Below are 22,492 nucleotides of genomic sequence, written 5' to 3'. Positions count from 1 at the left end.
TGTCAGTGTTGCGAGGACAGCAGGTAGCAGCAGGGGTCATCGTTTGATTAAATGTATTTATATTGAACTCCTAACAGACACATAGTATGAAAGAAAGGCAGCCGGAAATTAAATGAGTGGTTTGGATGAAAGAATGAAGGATGATTAAAGTACACCAGCAAGAGTACAATGGCGGAAACTACTTTCCGGAACAGACAGCAAGAGAAAGGGGAAGAATAATTAGAAAACAACTAAAGAAGTGAGTGTTAAAGAGAAGGGGGAGCACAATGAATTAAGCAACAGCCGGAGAGAGAGAGAGAGGGGGATTTCATGAAAGAGAGGTGATTCAGCAAGAAAGTCAATTAACAAAATGAAAAGAGTGTTATAAACAAACAAAAAGAAAGATAGAAAGAAGGTTTAACTGTGTGGAGTTTGCACACAGTCTGCATGGCTTTCCTGAGGCTGTTCCGGTTTCTTCCCACTTCCTGTCCAAGGATGTGCAGGTTAAGTGGATTGGCCATGCTAAATAGATCCCTGCTGACAAAAAATATGCAGTTTAGATAGTTGGGTCATTGTCAATGCACAGGGTTACGGGGTTAGAGCGTTGGAGTGGGCATAGGTGGACTGCTGTTGCACAGGGTCGGTGCAGACTGTATGGGCCGAATGGCCTCCTTTCACACTGTAGGGATTCTATGAAACTACGTGAGGACTAAAGCAGAGGACCAATTAGGTAAATAAAATATTTATAAAAGCATGCTTGATAGAACGAAATAAAGGTATTTTGAAGAAACACATAAATATTTGATACAGCCAGCACGGTGGCTCAGTGGTTAGTACTGCTGCCTCGCGACCCCGAGGATCCGTTTTCGCTCTCGGCCCTGGGTAGAATTAGAGTTTGCACATTTCGTGCCTGTCTGGGTCTCACTCCCACAACCCAAAATGATGTGCAGCTAGGCGGATTGGCCATGCTAAATTGCCACGTAATTAGAAAATAAAAGAATTGGCTACTCTAAATTTATTTTGAAAAAGTAATATGTGATTAAAGAATAAAAGAAACACATTCTTAAGAGGGAAGATCAGCTGCAAAAATATGTCAGCGGCTTTAAGAAATTAATCCAGCAGCTATACATCTTCGAACAAACGTCGCTGTACAGGGCCGCACATGCAGATGATGAATGAGCAGGCAATAAGTCAAAACAGGTGGCCTCCAAACAGACAGCATGGAAAAACAGACGCCGTATTCCGTTAGACCGCAGAGTGAAACACGTGTTCAATGACCTACTTCAGAAACCAAGAGGTGCCCGCTTCAACCTAAGGCTGCAGTCCCACATTCAAATTTCACATCCCACCACTTCCGTTTGAGTTCTTTTTGTGCAGCTGTGCAATATTGTTTTGTTCCACTTTGAGACTTGCTTTGAGACAATGGTTTCCTGAGTTGCAAGGCGGAGATCAAGAAATGAAAATGGCACAGAACGTTGATTTAAAGTCAAATCTCATCGCCGTTCTTCACAGGGTTCTGACATCAAATCTGTCAATAGCGTTCTTCAATTAACTTACACGTTGTAATATTGCAGCCGATAAGTGCATTCCTGTTTGAGTTTGCCAACGCTGCTTGCCACACGTGATTGTCATTGCTTATAATTTCAAACAAAGCATAATACAGTTTCGGAGTATTAGCAAATTCTTGCACGAAAGGCAGAATGGCTACATATGAAATTGAGTGAGTCGAAGCGAAAGAAGGGGATAGACAGAAACAGATGTAGTAGTAAACAGACAAGGAAGGAGATAAGGGGGATGCAATATAAAAAATAGAGACAGAATAACAATGGCATACAAAGGGAACAGAGCTGAGACGATGATACAGACACGAATACACACAGAGAACGTAAGAACGGGGGATAGAGAGAAAGAAAGAGATAATCAGTGCAATTGTGGAAATTGGAACCATTTAGACTGAGGTACAAAAAGAAAGAATACCTAACGAGATATCAGGGATAGCAATGAATACTTAATGATTTGTTGAGCTGCTCGCAGTGAAATACTTTTCACTGTACCTCGGTACACGTGACAATAAACAAATTCCAATATTGGAAGGGGAATGAGCTTGAAAAATTGAACGTGGCAGTGGATAGAATAAAAGTGGGTCACGCAGTGAACCGTATGGGCGAATGGCGATCAATAGACGAACAAGAGATACAAAGGGAAAGAAAACAAATAAAGGAGTACAGAGCATGACATATTAAGAGAGAGGGGAAGGTAGGAAAACAGAGAGCCTGGAGGCATGGGTGAAAAGACAACAACCTCTCCCTCAATTTCAGCAAAACAAAGGAATCGGCCATCAACTTCAGGAAGGGATGAGTCGTGTCAATGGTGCCGAGGTGTAGATGGTTGACAGCTTCAAATTGCTAGGTAAACACATCATCATAAATCTGTCCTAGTCCATCCATGTCGACGGTAAAACCAAGAAAGCACAAAAGCGCCTCTAATTCCTCAGAAAATTAAGGAAATGCGGCATGTGCACATTGACTCTTACCAATTTTTTCAGAAGCACCACAGAAAGCCACCTCCCTTCACTTGACTCTGTCTACAGCTCCCGCTGCCTTTGGAAAGCTGGTAGCATAACCAAAGGCCTCTCCCGGCCGGGGTATTCTCTCTCTTCCAACCTCTTCCATCGGGCAGAAGATACAAAAGTCTGAGAATACGCACGAATAGATTTTTTAAAAAACAGCTGCTTCCCCGTTGTTCCCAAACTCCCGAATGACCCTCTTATGGACTGAACTGATCTTTTTACAGGTCTTCTCTACTGTTACAGCACAATACTTCGTATGCTTCAGCCGATATCTATGTCTATGTATTTACATTTTGTACCGATCGTACGTTCTATGTTTTTCATATCTGGAAAGATCTGCCTGGACTGTACGCAGAAAAATCCTTTTCACTGTACCTCGGTACACAAGATAATAAATCAAAATCGAAAAATGTAACGGGAGATGAAGATATTGCCGGCAACAGGAAACGTGGGAGAAGCTGTACTCAGATAGACAGAGAGAAGGGGAACATGTGGAGGCAAAGTAAGAGGCTAAGGATTTAGAACAGAGGGCTGCTAAAGATAAACAAATAGATTTTAGAGAAAAAAATAACGTGTGGGACTGCCTTTCACAGAAATGTTGATTTATTTAAACACGTGGTACTTACAACTTTCTAAATACCGTTTCGTAATCAAATCGAAAGCACATGCATTAATAACTGTAACATTAGCGTTCTCGGGCAATGTTTGCATCCAAGGTTAATTCTCATTCTCCAGCAGGCCCGAATCTATTTTCATTCTTAACCAATAGACAAGGCTGGGTCCAATGTCTTGCCAACGGGTAGTTCCACGCCGAAAGGAATTCTGTCAGGTTAAGCATTGAGACGATTTCGCCAGCCATGGGTGAAAACAGTAATGGCGGAGAGGGGGGGTGCTGCGGGGCGGGGGTACTACATAATTATAAGCCAGTCGATGAAAAATCAAATCAGATGTTAAGATGAAACTTCCTTTCACGGAGAATGGTGAGATTGGAATTCATTACCACAGGAAGGGGCTGCGGAGAACAGGGTGCGCGTAATATTAGATGAACGCATAAAGGAGATCTAGGAACTCCAAAGGAGTTACTTCGTTAGAGGTAGGATAAAGGTATCTGCTTGAGGAGTCAGCATATTGAGAGATTTCATTATCGGACAAGCACACGGAAATCAAATAGGGAACCAACGAGAAACATCTTCCACAGAAAGATGAGAACTGGACTGGATACAACAGCTGATGTGACTATTCAGGTTGTATTTAAATGGGACGCTGAATAAAGACATCAACGAGAAAGCATTTTTTTTGGGTGGGGGGGACGCGGGTAGAGGGGGATGTTGTAGAGGACTGGGAGGAGGCTCATATGGATCATTAAAATAAACATGGACCAGCCGGAATGATTGCCCTAGGTTGGTGCTGAAAATACCATGAATCTGTATGCAGATAGGACACAGATCCGTTATGATAGCATGGATTGGCGGAACAAAGGGGACAGTCGCATTTTCCTCTTCGGGCGTTTCAATTTGTGCAGATTGGATAAAGTGTTGTTCATCGCCGAGGTGAGTAGGTCGACCTCTTGGAACAAGAGCGCTCACCGTCTTGCAGATAAAAAGAGGGTGTCTCATGCCATGACTTCCCCCATTATCCTAATGTCCGATCCGGGTAAGAGCAGACCATTTACAAAGGAGCCTGTCTGCGTCCAGTTTTCCATGGATGGAAATGAAAGTGACCAAGCTCAGAATCGAAAAGAAGGATGTGTCAACGTGGCTGCAGATAAAGGCCAGAATCATAGTTTTAGCAGAGGCCTGAACTAATAGTCCAGAGAAAAAGAGCGCGGGGGGGGGTGGGAGGAGGAATGTCGGGTGGAGTGGTCTCGCACACTGATATTGTTTCATTACTGGTAATTCACAGGCCAAGGCTAATGATCTGGGAACAGGTGTTCAACTGTTACAATGACAACTTGTGGAATTCCAATTTAGTTGTTGAATATGTCATGAGAGAGCTAGCCTCAGCAACATTAATTAGTGAACTCATTATTGAATGATGTAGAAACTAAGCGAAATAAATCTAGATCTCGAATATCCTTTGGAGAAGCAAAACTACGGACTTGATCTGTTTGGCTTACATCTGCCCCAGAACCAAAGCACTCTGGTTGACCTAGAAAGAATATCTGTTGATAGGCCGTACCCCAGCACGGGGAAGACGACAGGCATTGCTAGAGAACTGGGAACGTTTGTGGAAGAGGGTGGGCGGGGATTGGTGGGCCCTTGGCGGATCAAGCACCCGGCTGAGACGGAATTCTCGGTTTTAACCACAGTCCACACGGTCTACACCTATATCGACGTCTTTGTAGTGAGGGCATCGGAGGTAGTAAGAGTGGAATACTCCGTGATTGTACTCTCCGACCGCACTCCACATTCGTAGATGAGAGGTTGGAGACGGGCCGTTCCCAACGCCCACATTGAGGTTGGACACGGCCTTCTTGACCGACAACGTCTTCTGCCAGAAAACATCAGAGGACCTAGTCGAGTACATCATCAACAATCGGAAGTGGGAAGTCTTATCTTCTCCATTGTGGGAGGCACTGAAGCCTGTGATTAGAGGAGATTATCGCCTATAAGGCTCGCAGAGACAGAACAAGAGGGTGGCTAGGCAACAGCCGAACAACTCCATTGGTGGTCGACAGACGGTACTCCGAGGCCCCGACCGCCGAGCATCTGGCGGAGAGGAAAAGCTGCAAATGGAGTTGATTCTGTTATCTACCAGGAAGGCAGTACACCAACTCTACCAGCCATGGGGGACCTTTTACGAGCGTAGAGGCAAGGCTAGCCGCCTGTTCGCTCATCAGCTGAGAAAGCAGGTAGTCAAGAGAGAAATAGCTCACGTAAATTATAGCAGAGGCAGATTGGTAGCCGAACTAATAAAGGTCAACAAAGCATTCAAGGCTTTCCACCGGGGGCTGAATACCTCCGAGCCCCATGACAGGGGCTCAGGCTGAAACAGTTCACTTATGGACCAGAAATGGAGGGATCTGGAGCATCACGGGGACAGGGAGAAGTCATGGAGAGCCACACCCCATCCGGATTGGGCAGGGGCCGGGACCCGACAAGTTCCTGGCCGACTGCTACAGAATGTTTGCAATGGCACTGGATCCTACGGGGAATGTTCACAGACTTACTACTGAGTGGGACACTGCCCCCAACGCGAACACAGGTCACCATATCGTTGATAGCCAAAAAGGAGAAAGACAAATAAATGTGGCTCACACAGGCTTATTTCGCTGCTCAATGTAGACGCGTAAATACTCACATCTCACCTGGTTAAGTGGCTAGGGAAATGCTTAGGGTGTCACAGAAGACCAGACGGGCATTGATAAGGATCGACAACTAACTGCAAACCCCAGACGACTGCTGAAGGTGATGATCATCCCATCTGGGGAGAGGACACCAGACATTATCATTGCCCTGTACGTTGGAAAGGCCGTCAAAAGAGTCGAGTGGAAATATCTCATTGAGGTACTAGAGTATTTTGGGCTAGGAGCAGGGGGTCACCTCAAGGGTGAAACCCTTGTACAACACGCCCGAGGCGAGCGCATGGACCAACGCCACCAGCACTGAATACTTCCAACTGCACAGAGGCACAATGCAGGGATGCCCTCTGTCCCTGCCCTTGTTTGTTCTGGCAATCGAGCCGCTGCCGATCATCCTGAGAGCGGCTAGAAGCTGGAAGGAAATCCGATAAGGAGGCAGAGAACACAGTGTCTGCGTCTGTATGGATGACCTGCTCTTCTACATCTCGAACCTGCAAAGCACGATGAAACGATTAATGAAACTCCTGGGAGAGTTTGGAGTCTTTGCGGGTGACAAATCCATTATGGGCAAAAGCGAAGTATTCCCAGGGAACCCAAGAGGGGGAAGGGTACAGCTGCTGGACTACCATTGAAATTGGCCAAAAAAATTTATGCTACCTGGGGATCAAGATTGCCTTCGACTGGACATGGATCCACAAGTGGAGCCTGACAGATCTGGTGGAGGAAGTACAAATATCCAATGGAGATGGGTATACTCCCACTCTCCCTAGCGTGGAGGGTATGGACGATCAATATGAATGTACCGCCCAAGTAACTCTTCCTGTTCAGGTCCATACTGATCTATACCCCCAAGGCCTTGTTCAACTCAATGTACAAGATCATTATTGCGTTCGTGTATGTGTGTTAGCCTGGGTGGGTGGGCGGGGGTGGAAGAGTCTGAGGATCCCCATAAGACCGACAAAGAAGTAGAAGCATGGGTGGTCTGGCCCTCCCGAAACTACAATAGTACCATTGGGAAGCCACGGTGGAAAGAGTGAGGTCATGGGTAAAGGAGACAGACAGGGAATGGGTGAAATTGGAGGAGAACCCCTGTACAGGAACGGCACCCTGGGCCCTCGCCATGGCAGAGATCCAATCCCCGCCAACAAAACACTCAACAGGTCCATTGATGGTAGCTACCGTGACAACTTGGAAACAGATAAGGTAACCCTTCAGTTTGACTGAAATGCCCGCTATGGCCCCCATATGAGTTAACAATAAGTTCGCACCAGCCATGCTTGATGCCACAGTTAAGAGGCGGATACAGGACAGGGCGACGCTGACAGTTAGAACATTTTACACTGAAGACAAACTAGCTACCCGAGAAGAACTGATGGAGCGATGGGAACTTCAACAAGAATAACTCCTACGTTAGCCCCCTATTTGTTCACTACAGGTCTGCCTTCAACACCATAATCCCAGTAAACTCATATCAAACCTCAGAAATCCAGGACTTGGCTCCTCCCTATGCAACTTTATGCTTGACCTCCTGACCCAGAGACATCAATCAGCACCCACAGACCACAATCAGCACCAAAGACAACACCTCCGCCACTATATTCCATAATACCGGGACCGCTTACTGCGGCGTACTTTGTCATCTACAATACTGCCTGGACACACACGACTATGTGGCAAAATTTGTCTCCAACTCCACCTACAAGGTTGCTGATGACACAACCGTAGTGAGTCGGATCTCGATCAATGATGAGTCAGAGTACAGCAAGGATAAAGAGAACTTAGTGGAGTGGTGTAACAACAACAATCTTTACCCCAATGTCAGCAATTCAAAACAGCTGGTCATTGACGTCAGGGAGCAAAGTATTGTTCACACCCCTGTCTGTAACAATGGTGCCGAGATGGAGATGGTTGACAGCTTCAAATTCCGAGATGTGCACATCACCAACAATCTGTCCTGGTTTACCACATCGACGCCACGACCAATAATGCACAACAGTGAACAAAGAACAAAGAAAAATACAGCATAGTAAAGGGTCCTTCGGCCCTCCAAGCCTTTACCAGTCATGATACGACGCTTGGCCAAATCCCTCAGCACTCCCTAGTACTTAACACTCTACACCCATCCTATCCATCTGTTTGTCGTTATGCCTTTTCAACACCATTAATGTATCCTTCCACCACCTCCCCTTGCAATGCGTTCCAGGCACTCACCACTCTCTGTGTAAAAAGCTGGCATTCAACATCTCCTCTAAATTTTGCTACAAGGTCTTTAAACGTATTCCCCCTGGTGACTGACACCTCCACCCTGGTAAACAGTACCTGCCCATCCATTCTATCCATACCTCCCATAATATTGACACCACTATCAGGTCGGCCCTCAACCTCCGTCGTTCAAATGAAATCAGTTCGACTCTATTCAGACTCTCCGCATAGCTAACACCCTCCAGACCAGGCAGCATCCTAAAAAATCTCCACTGCTCCATCCCGAAAGCCTCCTGATCCTTCTCGCAGTACGGCGACCAGGATTGTGCGCAATATTCCAATGCGGCCTTACGAAAGTTCTAGATTGATATTCACAGCTTATTGTCACAAGTAGGCTTCAATGAAGTTACTGCAAAAAGCCCTAAGTCGCCACATTCCTGCGCCTGTTCGGGGAGCCAGTACAGGAATTGAACCCACGCTGCTGCCTTGTTCTGCATTGCAAGCCAGCTAATAAGCCCAGTGCTAAAGCAGCCCCAGGGTCGCATGAGTTGCCAGTTTTATACTCAAAGCCCCGTCCAATGATGGCACGCATTTCCGTATGCTTTCTTGACTACCTTGTTCACTTGTCCACGAGGGGCTGGATTAACACAGTGGGCCAAATAGCTGTCTTGTAATGCAGAACAATGCCAGCAGCGCGGGTTCAATTCCCGTGCCAACATCCCCGAGCAGGCGCCGGAATGTGGCGACCAGGAGCTTTTCACAGTAATCTCATTGAAGCCTTCGTATGACAATAAGCTATTGTTATTGTGTTGCCACTTTCAAAGCTCTCTGGGCCTTCCCAGCCAGAATTCTCTGACTTACTCTGTTCCTAAGAGTTTTGCCGTTTAAGGTATATTTCCCCTCTGTGTTAATAAAATGACATTTATTGTCACAAGCAGGCTTACATTAACACTGCAATGAAGTTACTGTGGAAAGCCCCTAGTCACCACACTCTGGCGTCTGTTCGGGTACACTGAGGGAAAATTCAGAATGTCCAATTCACCTAACCACACGTCTTTCGGGACTTATGGGACCAAACCCGTGCCCCCGAAGGAAGCCCACGGGGACACAGGGAGAACGTGCAGACTCCTCACAGACAATGAGCCAAGCCTGGAATCTAGTCTGGCACCCTGCCGCCGTGAAGCAACAGTGCTACCCACTGTGCAACCGTGCCGCCCACAATGCATTACCTCACTTTTGTCTGGATTAAACACCATTTTCCATTTCTCTGCCTACATTTCCAACCTACCTATATCCTGCTGTATCCTTTCACAATCCTCAACACTATCTGCCACTCCACCAACCTTGCTTTCATCTGCGAACTTACGAATCAGACCAGCTACATTATCCTCCAAATCCTTCATTCATACGACAAACATCAGAGGACCCAGCACAGATCCCTGTGGAACACCACGAGTCACAACCTTCCATTCTGAAGACACCCTTCTATTGCTACCCTTTGCCTTCTGTGACCAAGCCAGTTTTGTATTCATCTTGCCACCTCATTTCTGATCCCGTGTGACTTTCCCTTTTGTACCAGTTTGCAATACGATGCCTTGTCAAATGCTCTACTGAAGTCCATGTAAATAACATCCACCCTCAGCAATCATCTTTGTCGCCTCTGCAAAAAAATCAATTAAGTTAGTTAGGCACGACCTCCCCTTCACAAAACCATGCTAAATTTCGCTAATGAATCCATTTGTTTCCAAATGGGTATCAATCCAGTCCCTGAAAATTCTGTCCAATACTTTACTCACTACTGAAATGAGGCTCACCGGCCTATAGTTTCCGGGATTATCTCTCCTACCTTTCTTAACCGGCAGTACCACAAGGTTATTGTCTAGTCCTCTGGAATCTCACCTGTAGCCAAGTAGGATACAAAGATGTCAGTTCAGGCCGCAGAGACACTGATGCAAAGTATTAATTCAGGACCTTGCCGTTCTCCTCTGGCGCAACACATAGACCGCCCCCCCCCCCCCCCCCACCCCCACTCTCCTCCCTGTCCTTAAGTGATCCAATCCTTTCCCTGGCCACCTACTTGGTTTTTACAAAGGAATAAAAAGTTCTGGGATTCACCTTAAACCTGTTTGCCAAGGACGTTTCATGACCCCCCCAGCCCTCCTAATTTTCTGCTTAAGCACCTTCCTACTTCTTTATACAACTCAAGAGTTTCGACTTTCCGTACCCTTTTAGGACGTACAAAAGCCTCTTTTTTTTATTTTTTAACGAGGTTCACAATATCGCTCGTCATCCAAGGCTCCCTAAACTTCCTGTACTTATCGTTGGTTCTCTGAGAACGTGAATGTTCTGAATCCTAATCAACTGTCTCTTGAAGGACTCTCACATGTCCGATGTTGATTTACTCTCCAACAGCCACACCCACCCAAATTCTTCAATTCCTGTCTAATGTTATCGTAATATGCCTTTCCCCAGTTTCGAATAATAATAATCCATATTATTGTGACAAGTAGGCTTACATTAACAGTGAAATGAAGTTACTGTGCAAATCCCCTAGTCTCCAAACTCTGGCGCCTATTCCGGTACACTGAGGGAGTTTTCAGAATGTCCAAATTACGTAATAGCATATCTTGTGGGACTTGTGGGAGGGAACCGTAGCACCCGGAGGAAACCCACGCACACACCGGGAGGAATAGACAGTGACCCAAGCTAGAAATCGAAACTGAGACCCTTGTGCTGTGAAGCAACAGTGCTAACCACTGTGGTACCAACGTGAGGGTTACCCTCATCTCTATCCAAAAGTACGCTAACATTTCTGGAATTTTGGTCACTACTCCCAAAACATTGCCCCACTGAAAACTCAACCACTTGTCCTCGTTCATTCCTCAGTACCAGATTCAGTGCTGCCCCTTCCATATTTGTGCGATCTACATATTGCATCGAGAAGCCTTCATGGATACACGTAACAAACCCGGCCCCATGCAAATTCCTAGCACTGTGCGTTCCAGTAAATATAGCGGGAAATTAAAATCCCCGACCACAACAGTGCCAATACTTCCTCAGGACACTATGGAAATGTGGAATGTCCTCATCCAATATTCCCAATTTGTACGGATGCGCCATAGAATCTATCCTATCTGCTGCATCGCAGCCTGATATGGCAATTGCTCGGCTGAACACCGTAAGGAACTACAGAGAGCCATGAACACAGCTCAGTCCATCACGGGAACCCGCCTTCCATTCATTGATTCTGTCTACACCTCTGGCTGCCTTGCGAAAGCGGGCAGCATAATCAAAAAACCCTCCGACCCGGGGTATTCACTCTTTCAACTTCTTCCAATTGGATGGAGAGACAGATGACTGAGAAAACGCACTAACAGATTCAAAACTCCTTCTTCCCAACTGTTACCAGACTCCTGAATGACCCTTGCATGGACTGATCTGATCTCTTCAAACATCTTCTCTGCTGTGTAGTACTGCACTCCTATAAGCTTCACTTGATGCTTGAATCTATGTATTTACGTTGTATATTGATGTATGCCCTATGCTTTTTCTTGTATGGAATGATTTGTCTGGACTGTACGCGGAATAATGCTTTTCAACGTACCTCGGTACGCGTGGTAATAAAAGAAATCCATTCCAAACCTATCCAAACATAAATGAACTCCGACATCTACAGGTCAAAGCTTTCTCCACAAGGACGATAATTTACCCATGGACTCCGAGAAGCGCAATGCTAGCAGAATTACTGGACGCCGGCAGTCTGCGAAGGGAACCTGCGGGACCTGCATGGACGACTTTTACAAAGAATGCACTCCCTACTGGACAAGATACGGGAAAATGGGAGGAAGCGCTAGTGACGGAAATAGGCTGATGACTCTGGAGCCTCATGCAACTGGAATTAGTGCACAGAGTACACCTGACAAGAATCTGAATGAGTAGTCTCTTCACAGAGGTGAATGACGAATGGGAACGGTGCCAGGGAGGCCCGGCCAACCACACCCACATGTTCAGGGCATGCCCTAGACTTTTCGGGGTTTGGATAGCCTTCTTCGATGCAATGTCCAAGGTGGTGGGGTTAAAGGTGGAGCTGTGCCTAAGGGGGGCAGTCTTCGGCGTATTGCACCAGACAGAACTATTCATCGCCTGCCAGAGAATCCTGCTGGCTGTCGATCAGCAGCTCCACCCATACCTGCAGACTGGCTAGCAGACCTGCCAGAATTTCTCAACCTGGAGAACATCATGTTCGCTATCCGAGGTTTAGAGGATGGCTTCCATGAATTGTAGACAACATTCACCGACATGTTCCATGGGCTGTTCGAGGCCAACAGCCAATACAGTGGGGTGGGGAGGAGGGGAACACACGGGATCCAACGGGACCACAGCAAATAGAGAGGAAAGGGAGGGGTTGAGCAGGCCAGAGAAAAAAGGAGGGGCAGACTGGCAACCGGCCGATACAGAAATCTTGGAGCCTTGAACAAGGCGACAAGATTCAGAATCCCCAAAGAAACGCTGAAAGCAGGATGGGGAGAGAAGAAATGGGTGAGGCCAACCGACAAAAGGGGGGAGGGAAAGACACTGCTCACATGTAAATAGCAGATAACTGCTTATAGTACAGTAAGTGACCCATGAAAGGACCCTGAGCCAAAGAATGCAGCGGCCGGTGGAGGGGGGTGGGGCGGGGGAAATCGAGGATCAGTACAGATGTCAATGACTTTTGTATTTTAACCACCGCATATATCCTTAGCAAATGCACGGTGTATCCAATGTTAAAACCTCAATAGAAATATTTAAAAAGAAAGAAAGAAAGTCATTTGTAGCAATCTGCTAAAAATGTCAAAAAGGAAATAAATTGGATAGAAAACCCAGCACCGGCACTTGAAATGGCAATGGCACAGAAAGCATCGTAGAGGCTGAAAAGTCCTTATTACACACTTCTGAAATGTGTGCGCAAATTGGTATAACCGTTCGAAAGATAAGTCCTGAAGATTCCTGACATAATCATGGTTACTGAACCACACCTTCCGGACAATGGCCCATACATCACGTTGGTATGTCCTAACGACAGGCCAGGAGCACCAGACGTGATGGGAGCATGGCATGGTTGCCCTAGGAGACTTCAACGTCGACTCCATACTACATGACCTCTACTTCCATAAATAAAAAATGTACAAATAAATCTAATCTTAACTGATGAATCAGTTATCCTCGATGCAGAACACCAGTTGGAATAATTGGATGACAAAGGAACAGAATGTACTTTGCGTGGAAAGTTCAGTGTCCATCAGCAAGAGTGCTTCTGAACAATTTGCACTGCCGGACATGTCCAACACCTGAACTGTGTAGCTGCTAGATTGCCTCTGTGGCATCTGGCAAGGGAATGGACGGAGTAGAAAATAATTATTTAACTTCAACTTCCCCATAGCATATACCACACTAGTATTGTTAGAAGTGGAAAGCACACGCACTTTAGAGAGACATAGATCCCGCGTTCAGCTTGAAGACACCGTCCATCTTATTGTGCGGAACTGTGGGGTGGATTTCTAAAGCATTTAAAAACGTAAAAATTGATATCCATGAGGCACGGTGTGACATCAGCAGCACCAGAGGCGGTGGCACAGCAGTATTATCGGTGGCCTAGTAATCGAGAGACTCTCTACACTGACCTGAGGACTCGGGTTCGATCTCTACCACAGCTGGTGATGGAATTTTAACTTAATTAAAGTCTAATGATGAGCATGAAACATGGCCGATGGTCGCAAAAACATAGCTGGTTCACTAATGTCCATTTCGCAAGGAAATCTGCCATCCTTATCTGGTCGGGCCTACATGTGACTCCAGAGACACAACAAAGTGGTTGACTCGTAACTGCCCCCTAAATGACAATAAGGGATGGGCAATATATGCTGGCACAGCCCACGATGCCAACATCCAACGAATAAAAAAAGAACCGCATTCCACTCCAACGTCCTATCAATGTGCAGAGCGTGTGGAGGGATAAATCTTTGTTCAATGAAAGATGCAGGAGAGAAAACAGACGCAGTGTCAGCCATACCAATATTAGGTGTAAACAAGATGAAGCTGAAACGCTATAGACTGAGTAAAATAATAGTGCACTCACCGAATAGAGTTAATTATGTTCAGTCCAGTCGTGAATGGGACTGGAAACATAAAGAGCTACCAAGTGGAGGAAGCTCCACAATTATCTTTCTCTCAATCTTGAGGGAAAATATTATATGAGTGAAGAATATTTGGAACTTTCTACAGCAGGAAGTGTGAATTGAATGATCTATCTTACCCACCTCTTGAGGTTCCGAGAGTCACAGATTCTAGACTTTTGGCAAGTCTATCTAATCTACATGGCATCGAGAATCAGCAGATGGAACTGGATACTGTAGATGATTTGGGCCTTGACAGCATTTTTGAAAAACTGTGCTGTGGTACTAATCGCTTCGCTAGGCAAGCTCTTCCAGAACAACTGCAAAACTGACATCTACCTGGAATTGTGCCGAATTTCCAACATGCCCCCGTCCACAGGATGCACGGCAAATGCCAAAACAGGCCATTAGCTACCCCATAAGTCTTATCATCCTCATTAGCTACCGAGATAGTGCACTTCGCCAGCAATACATTGCTGACTGATATTCAGTTTGGACTCTGGCAGGTCCACTTAATTCCTCAACACTAGATGCTTTGGCCAATTGGAAAAATGAAGCAGTTGAAGTCAAGAGTTGATGTGAAAGTTAGCCACTTTAAATCAAGGCGGCATTCGATCGAGTGTGACAGTTATCAACACGATCATAGCCGAATACCATGGAATTAAGGGAAAGTCTCCACTTGTTGAAGTCATATATCACAAAGGCCGATAGTTGTGTTTATTTAAGTTCACTGAGTTCAATCACAGTAGATCAGTGCAGGAGTCCCTCAGCATAATGTCAAGACATAAGCAGTTTCATCCATGACCGTCTCTACATTATCAATGACAGTCTCATGATGTCACAATGGGCCGCACAATTCGTCACTCCTCAGATACCGAAAAGTCCTTGCCCATATGCAGCAAGATATGGACAGTAGTCGCCTTGATCAAGTAACAGGTGCGCCACATTAGTGTCAGATAATAACTCGCTCCAGCAAGAGAAAATGTAACAGTCTCCACTTGACATTAAGTATTACCATCGCGTACTCCCCACTATCACAATCCTGAAGTTTTCCATTGACAAGAAAATGAACTGTGCCAGCCATATACATGCTGCGGCTGAAAGACCAGCTCAGTATGTGGCGCCTAACTCAATTCTTGACACCCGACGTTTTTCCACAATCCACTCGGGGACAGGGCAGCAGTGGCAGGAACAGTCTCCACTTTGCTGTGTTAGTTCAGCTGCAACAACATTCAGGAAGTTAGGCATCATTCAGAACTAAGCACTTTCTTGATGGATTCCCATCACAACCTTAAATATCCTCTTTGTCCAGTGCTGTCGCACAATGGGGAGTGTTCATTACCAACAAAATGCAATGAATGAATTCACCAAGATTCCTTCGATATCATCCTCTCAAACGTTGCTCTCGGCCATCTAAATAGGCAGAGGAGTGGAAATTCCATCACTTTTAAGTTCACTCCAAGTCACTTATTATCCTGATTTAGAAGTAAATCGCGTTCCTGCACTGTCGCTGTGTCAAAAACCTGGCACTCCCTTGCCAACAGTACTTGGTATACCGACACCATTTTGATTACAGAGATTCAAGAAGAAAGTTCACTGTCAACTTATCAAGTGCAAGTATGGATGGACAACAAACGTTGACAGAATAATCGACGCCGACACCTTCCGACCATGACGATTTTTGAATTTAAATTCAAGAAACTAGCTGAGACCTGGACTAACTAATTGCCATCATTGATATTGGCAATGAACCTGGTAAACAAATGCAGTTGACACATTTATTACCCCGGCTAGCTCTTCGTGCTTGCAATTCCAGAGCAATGTACTTGCCTTCTGATGGCTCCCCGAAATAGTCTCCTGAATTGCTCGGTTGTATTTCAGGAGTTGGCTGATCTGAACATTTTAACGGCAATTTGGAATGGGTAATAAATTACAGCCTTTCCAGCGACGCTCATTTCCGACGATTAAGCAAAATATTGTACAGTCGGAGAGTTAACAGTGCAATATTTAACTCCCTAAAATATATGGCGCAACATTAGTGATATAAAACTGGAGAAGATTCGACCACCGGAAGCTTAAAAACATTTCCGCAGCTTATGACCCATCAGGTCGCTGAAGTACATCCGGACATTTGTTTCTGGACCTTTTATTTTCTTCCTGGAACAGGCTTAAATCTAAAAGTTATATCTTTTCGGGCTCGATCCGCAACAGGCAGAACCGATACGTTTTACTCCCTGTTACAGACTTGCACAAATGATTTGTAGGTTGGCAATGAGCCGGCTTGGAACATCATTATGAACGCACGTGGTTGCATGTTATGGACGGGGACGAATACAGCGGCTGACATGTGACCCACTATACTCGAAGGTTTACTCTGCTATAAACTGATCACAAAGGACTGGAAATTGTTCACCCACTTGGACCTATTTCATGGAACTGGGTGAATTAATTTAGCTGCAAGAGTTTAACAACAACATCCTACTTATCCCCGCATTTCCTGCAATTGGAGTTCAAGGTGGCCATTGTGCTTCAGCTCAACGCAATATTCCCGCCTTTGATCCATATATTTTGATTCCCTTACCCATGGGGCATCTATCAAATATCTAGCAGAATATTTTGCCGCTGCTTAAAAATGCTGTGCTCGCCACATAGCAAATAATGTAATCAATGTCACAGAAAAACGATTTTCTGAAGAAAAATATTCTTTTTATTTCTCAAGTATTGATCAAAGGAAGAAAGTTACAAAATCCAAATAGCGTAGCATTACCGGACCAATTGAGAGAGCTACCAGAGCAATGGACCATTCTAATCGTGTTTCCTTTCCAACTTTTGAAGAGCATTCTGAATCTACCAAAAGCTTTGTGCATTACTGGAGACGAGAGAATACAAGATTGTTGGGTGAACTAAGTAACGTTCAATTCCTTCTAACGTGTTACTTCTTAATAATATGTACGTAGTTATTCGAATGGAATGCAAGGTGAGATAATCAGAGAATATACTCAAGGGACAAAAAGTTTTTATTTGTTATTAGATTAGTTGGACCTCATGGCAGATACTTTGAAAGAGGAAACCGATGCACCATGGGCCTAATGGGCTTCTGCTGCGCAAGACCTTCCGATTGTATTTGATTATTCAAAGAATCCTGGCGGCAAATTGGAAATCAATATAACAGCCAGGGAACCATTTCACAATCCTCAAAGCTTAGCCGATTTAGCCAAGTACAGAAAAAAAATCAGTTGAAATAAATGGCGCAATCAGCTAGTAAAGCAGAATAGCTTGTAAACTTTATCTTCTATTTCCCGCGGTGCCGATGGAACGTAATAATGCCCCCTCCATGTTACACAGACGGAGTTCAGAGAGGGGGGAATCGCCCACTTGATTTTCACATTATACTAATTTTTCCTCTCCTTTTTCATGAGTTTGTAAGTTTATTCAGTTACTTTGCGCGAGGATCAGTCAAACCTCTTGCTGTACGAAGTCTACAAATTGAATTAAAAATATGATGTTAGTGTCAGCAAATAATCACGGAATGATGTAACACATATAAAACGAATTCTACCTATCTTGCCGATACACAAACCTTAAAAGACCAATTCAATCGCTCTCATTTCCCGTATATCCATCGATAAATATTTCCCGATCCGGCAAATATTTATCCAAATCATTATTACTGCATTTAATTGTGCCGCCCTTCCAGGCAGTGCATTGCTGGCCTCAAAGAGTCGCTACAAATAATGGTCCGCAATCAGATTCTCTGGTTCTGATGAGAATCATTAGACATCTGTGGTTTTGCCTTACCGATCCTCTTGCCCCCGGAAAAGTTTATCATCCTTTACACTACTACTTCATTCTTTGAACACCTCTATTCAATCTTATGGTAAACTTCTTTGTGAAAAGCAGAATAACCTAAGCTTTTCGAGATTGCACAGAAGGGAATGTTTGCATGCACTTGAACACTCTACAAGGCCTTGACTATTTCGACCACCTGACTGCCCGCGAGGCTGTACGAGGATGAGCTGCACAGCTAGATAGCCCAAGAGTTGGGATATTAGCACAGGCCGAGAATCAAATGTGTGACAGGCCAAGGAAGGATATTCGTGAATCCGATGCAATTTTTAACAGCGGAAACTGATATCTCCATGGTGCAACTGTTGCGACTTGGTGTCAATTCTAGATTACTCCATGCATTCATCAATTATATTTTAAAATCGATAAATTGCCGCGATTGGCTATAGAAAATTGACTGAGTCCATATATTTGGACGTGTGTGTCTTTGTCACTGCAACAAGGTCATGGTGTAAGGGTCTGCCCTTTAGGACAGAACTGACGACAAAGCTATTCACTTCAATGTCACTCAATTGTTGGTGTGTCCTTCGACAAAGAGATTTAAATGCTTAGCCTATGGCTATATTCAGAACAAAAATCTATTTATTTTATGATCTTGTGCGAATTAAGAGGGGGATTATGCGGAAAGTACTATCTGGAGTTGACACCATGAAATGAAATGAAAATCGCTTATTGTCACAAGTAGGCTTCAAATGAAGTTACTGTGAAAAGCCCCTAGTCGCCACATTCCAGCGCCTGTTCGGGGAAGCTGTTACGGATCATTATCTTACTTAATGTTGAATGGGATTGACTACAAATGGCTTACTAATACTATTATTTTTTATGTTCTTGCTCTCCGAAATTGGGTTCTTGAGGAAAATAGCTTTTGCAAATTGGCTGGATAATTAAAAAGTGTGAAAACAATGCATTTATATGTGTTGAATTTAGAAGTGTGAGCTTTATAATTTCATTATTCTTCAGGGCTGAATCTTTTCGCTGACAAGTTGAATATATTTTGGGAGTGTAGCTTTAAATTAAAGTTAACTGAAATGTGCCCTGCAATATGTTATCTAGTCTCCCTGGTGGCAATCCTGGTCAATTGTTGTCTTGCAAAGGAAATCTCCTGTTCCTTAACTGAGCAGAAGGTATTTACTCTTCTGCACCATGGCAGCAGCCGACGAACATAAAATAAGTCAATCTCCCAAATTTTCATAAAAGTGTTATGGATAGCGGGTTAGAAATAGTGTTTCAATAAACTCTCTGTTTGTAAGATGAAGGAGAGTTGGAATCCAGGTTCACTAATTTGCATTTATTCTTCGATTCTTACCTAATGTGTTTCACGATGCCATGCAGAAGGGGGAAGAGGAGGCCCTTTTGAGGTTACGTTACAGGCTTCCATGAAATAAATCAATGAAAATGAAATGCACAAAACAATTTTGGTGGTTCTGTGTCATATGCAATTAAAGAAAAATCTGAAATTTTGAGTTAGAGGCAGCCAGTCCCGCATCCGAGCATGATGAAACCTTAACTCTATTAAACAACCAGGAAAATGCTGCAGGAAAATCGTGTTGATTGAAGAGCGCATAAGTGTGGACTCAGATAATGCTACAGTTTGGGCTACAGGGATAGGTGTCAGCATCATAATAACCACAGTACGAAGTCTTACAACACCAGGTGAAAGTCCAACAGGTTTGTTTCGATGTCACTAGCTTTCGGAGCGCTGCTCCTTCCTCAGCTTAATGTCAGGATTCATCTGAGGAAGAAGCAGCGCTCCGAAAGCTAGTGACATCGAAACAAACCTGTTGGACTTTAACCTGGTGTTGTAAGACTTCGTACTGTGCTCACCCCAGTCCAACGCCGGCATCTCCACATCATAATAACCAGGAATGGCAGTTCTAGGATAAAAATATATTTGGCTTCAAAAGTGAAATGGAAGTACAATATTCGATGCTGGCAATGACTATGCACTGTTTGCACTCTGAAATGTAGCTGAGTGAAGATTTTGATTCGGTATAAATACGTAAAATAACAGTGTATATGTGTAACTGGACGTATACATTGGCTAATAACAGGACCTAATTTCGGTTATAGGTTTGTCTTTACTAATTTTTCAGTGTAAAGACCTTAAAATTACGATGGATCATTTGTTCAGCGAAGTAATTTCGGACTCTGTCTTTGAACGTGCTACCTCTCCATGGATATGGCAAGGCTAATGTTTTACGTAGTGGGATGTGATGGTCCTGCTTTTAAAACATAAAGAAGCAAATTGGAGTATTCAACTTTATAATTTCTCAGCAATTCTTTGAGTGAAAAGACCGACCCCCCCCCCCCCCACCACGAAAACAATCAATGGAATTAGTAGCAACAGTGAAACTTAACATGGAATGCATCTTTGATTCATAAAATATATAGTATGTGATTACACATAGATCTCGGGATTCAATGATTCAATATAAAGTCCCTAATTTCTGCCTCGCTTGAAGGTTGTAACTTATTTGAAATAGTGCTTACATTTAAGAACTTAATCAGTTCAGAATTACCTTAGCTTTCCAGGCAAATATTGACACGAATATTGCGTACAAGATGCTTTTGCAGAATACAATAAGGTATGTCAATTTTGCTGTTCCCATGCCTTGCATTTTCTCGTCTGTTGAGTGGATATAAGGCAAACAGGATGTTGACAATTGTTTTTTAAATTAAGACATTGTACCGCTGACGATGAATACATTTTCATATCAGGTGCTAAAAGTTTGATTCGAATTGTCAAGATAAATAATTCCCGCTTCGATGCAATGAATGTTTTACTTTACAATATTTCACTGCAGCACGTGTTCTCCAACCATGAACCATAATCAATACTGCAGATCTCTGTTCCTTTTGGGGTATTTGAGAGATAATAATATTCTAGGTTCAGGTTAACGATCATTGACTCTCGCTTTCTTGTTTTCCCCCACAGCCTCTCTACATCTCCTGGTAAAAAGATGACATCTATGTCCCTGGCTCTTTTATCATCTGCCAATGATAACAACTTTCCTTTTTTGTCTTCCCAAAACCTATAGTTGTTCTGTACACGTGTTTCAAACCTCAACTCAATGCCCTCTGATCCCACTAATACAACCCGGATCTAACCTCTGAGCCCAAATCACATCCCTGGGACAGTTCTGGTGAATATTATCTGCAGACAATCCTTCCTGAAATGTAGCGACCGGAAGCAGACGAAAGGAAATAGGGACTTACCTTTACTAAGGCCACAGATTTCTGAAAAAAATGAAGGGAAAAAAATCATTTAGCTTCTAATAACTCAAGAAATCACGCTGTAAATGCAGAATATTACAGTTGTAATTCACAATGGCAATGTTGCGTGTTTTCTATAAGACGGTTCCTTAGTAAGTGACAATGTCGGTTATCTATTTCTATTATGTTACTTGACTTATCAGTGAATGATTAAATCACTGACCAATATGCTCTGCTATCCATTGCTTTTAGCACAGGGATTAATTAGAAGCAAGGTCTTGCTTTCATAGAATCATAGAATCATAGAAGTTTACAGCATGGAAACAGGCCCTTCGGCCCAACCAGTCCATGCCGCCCAGTTTTTTACCATTAAGCTAGTCCCAGTTGCCCGCACTTGGCCCATAACCCTCTATACCCATCTTACCCATGTAACCATCTAAATGCTTTTTGAAAGACACAATTGTACCCGCTTCTACTACTACCTCTGGCAGCCCATTCCAGACACTCACTACCCTCTGAGTGAAGAAATTGCCCCTCTGGGCCCTTCTGAATCTCTCCCCTCTCACCTTAAACCTATGCCCTCTAGTTTTAGACTCCCCTACCTTTGGGAAAAGATGTTGACTATCTACCTTATCTATGCCCCTCATTATTTTATAGACCTCTATAAGATCACCCCTAAGCCTCCTACGCTCCAGGGAAAAAAGTCCCAGTCTATCCAGCCTCTCCTTATAACTCAAACCATCAAGTCCCGGCAACATCCTAGTAAATCTTTTCTGCACTATTTCTAGTTTAATAATATCCTTTCTATAATAGGGTGACCAGAACTGCACACAGTATTCCAAGTGTGGCCGTACCAATGTCTTGTACAACTTCAACAAGACGTCCCAACTCCTATATTCAATGTTCTGACCAATGAAACCAAGCATGCCGAATGCCTTCTTCACCACCCTGTCCACCTGCGACTCCACCTTCAAGGAGCTATGAACCTGTACTCCTAGATCTCTTTGTTCTATAACTCTCCCCAACGCCATACCATTAACTGAGTAGGTCCTGGCCTGATTCGATCTGCCAAAATGCATCACCTCACATTTATCTAAATTAAACTCCATCTGCCATTCGTCGGCCCACTGGCCTAATTGATCAAGATCCCGTTGCAATCCTAGATAACCTGCTTCACTATCCACTATGCCACCAATCTTGGTGTCATCTGCAAACTTACTAACCATG

The 22,492-nt window shown here is 44.2% G+C and overlaps 1 protein-coding gene across 1 annotated transcript in view; it reads right to left on the bottom strand.

The window, feature by feature from the left end:
• Window positions 1-16,890: 16,890 nt before the first annotated feature.
• LOC140410193 (immunoglobulin lambda-1 light chain-like) overlaps window positions 16,891-22,492 on the bottom strand; it is a 112,925-nt gene continuing 107,323 nt past the window's right edge. Inside the window, exons 6-8 of the mRNA XM_072498166.1 lie at window positions 21,269-21,289; window positions 20,572-20,678; window positions 16,891-17,685 (exon numbers count right to left, since the gene is read on the bottom strand). Of these exons, the coding sequence (XP_072354267.1) occupies window positions 17,659-17,685; window positions 20,572-20,678; window positions 21,269-21,289 (155 nt within the window). The 3' untranslated portion in view covers window positions 16,891-17,658. The remainder of the gene's footprint in view (window positions 17,686-20,571; window positions 20,679-21,268; window positions 21,290-22,492) is intronic.

This window comes from Scyliorhinus torazame, chromosome 4 (genome assembly GCF_047496885.1).
Source record: "Scyliorhinus torazame isolate Kashiwa2021f chromosome 4, sScyTor2.1, whole genome shotgun sequence".
Taxonomy (NCBI): domain Eukaryota; kingdom Metazoa; phylum Chordata; class Chondrichthyes; order Carcharhiniformes; family Scyliorhinidae; genus Scyliorhinus; species Scyliorhinus torazame.
The sequence above is the reverse complement of the archived record's forward strand: the minus strand, read 5'-3'. Positions and strand labels throughout refer to the sequence as shown.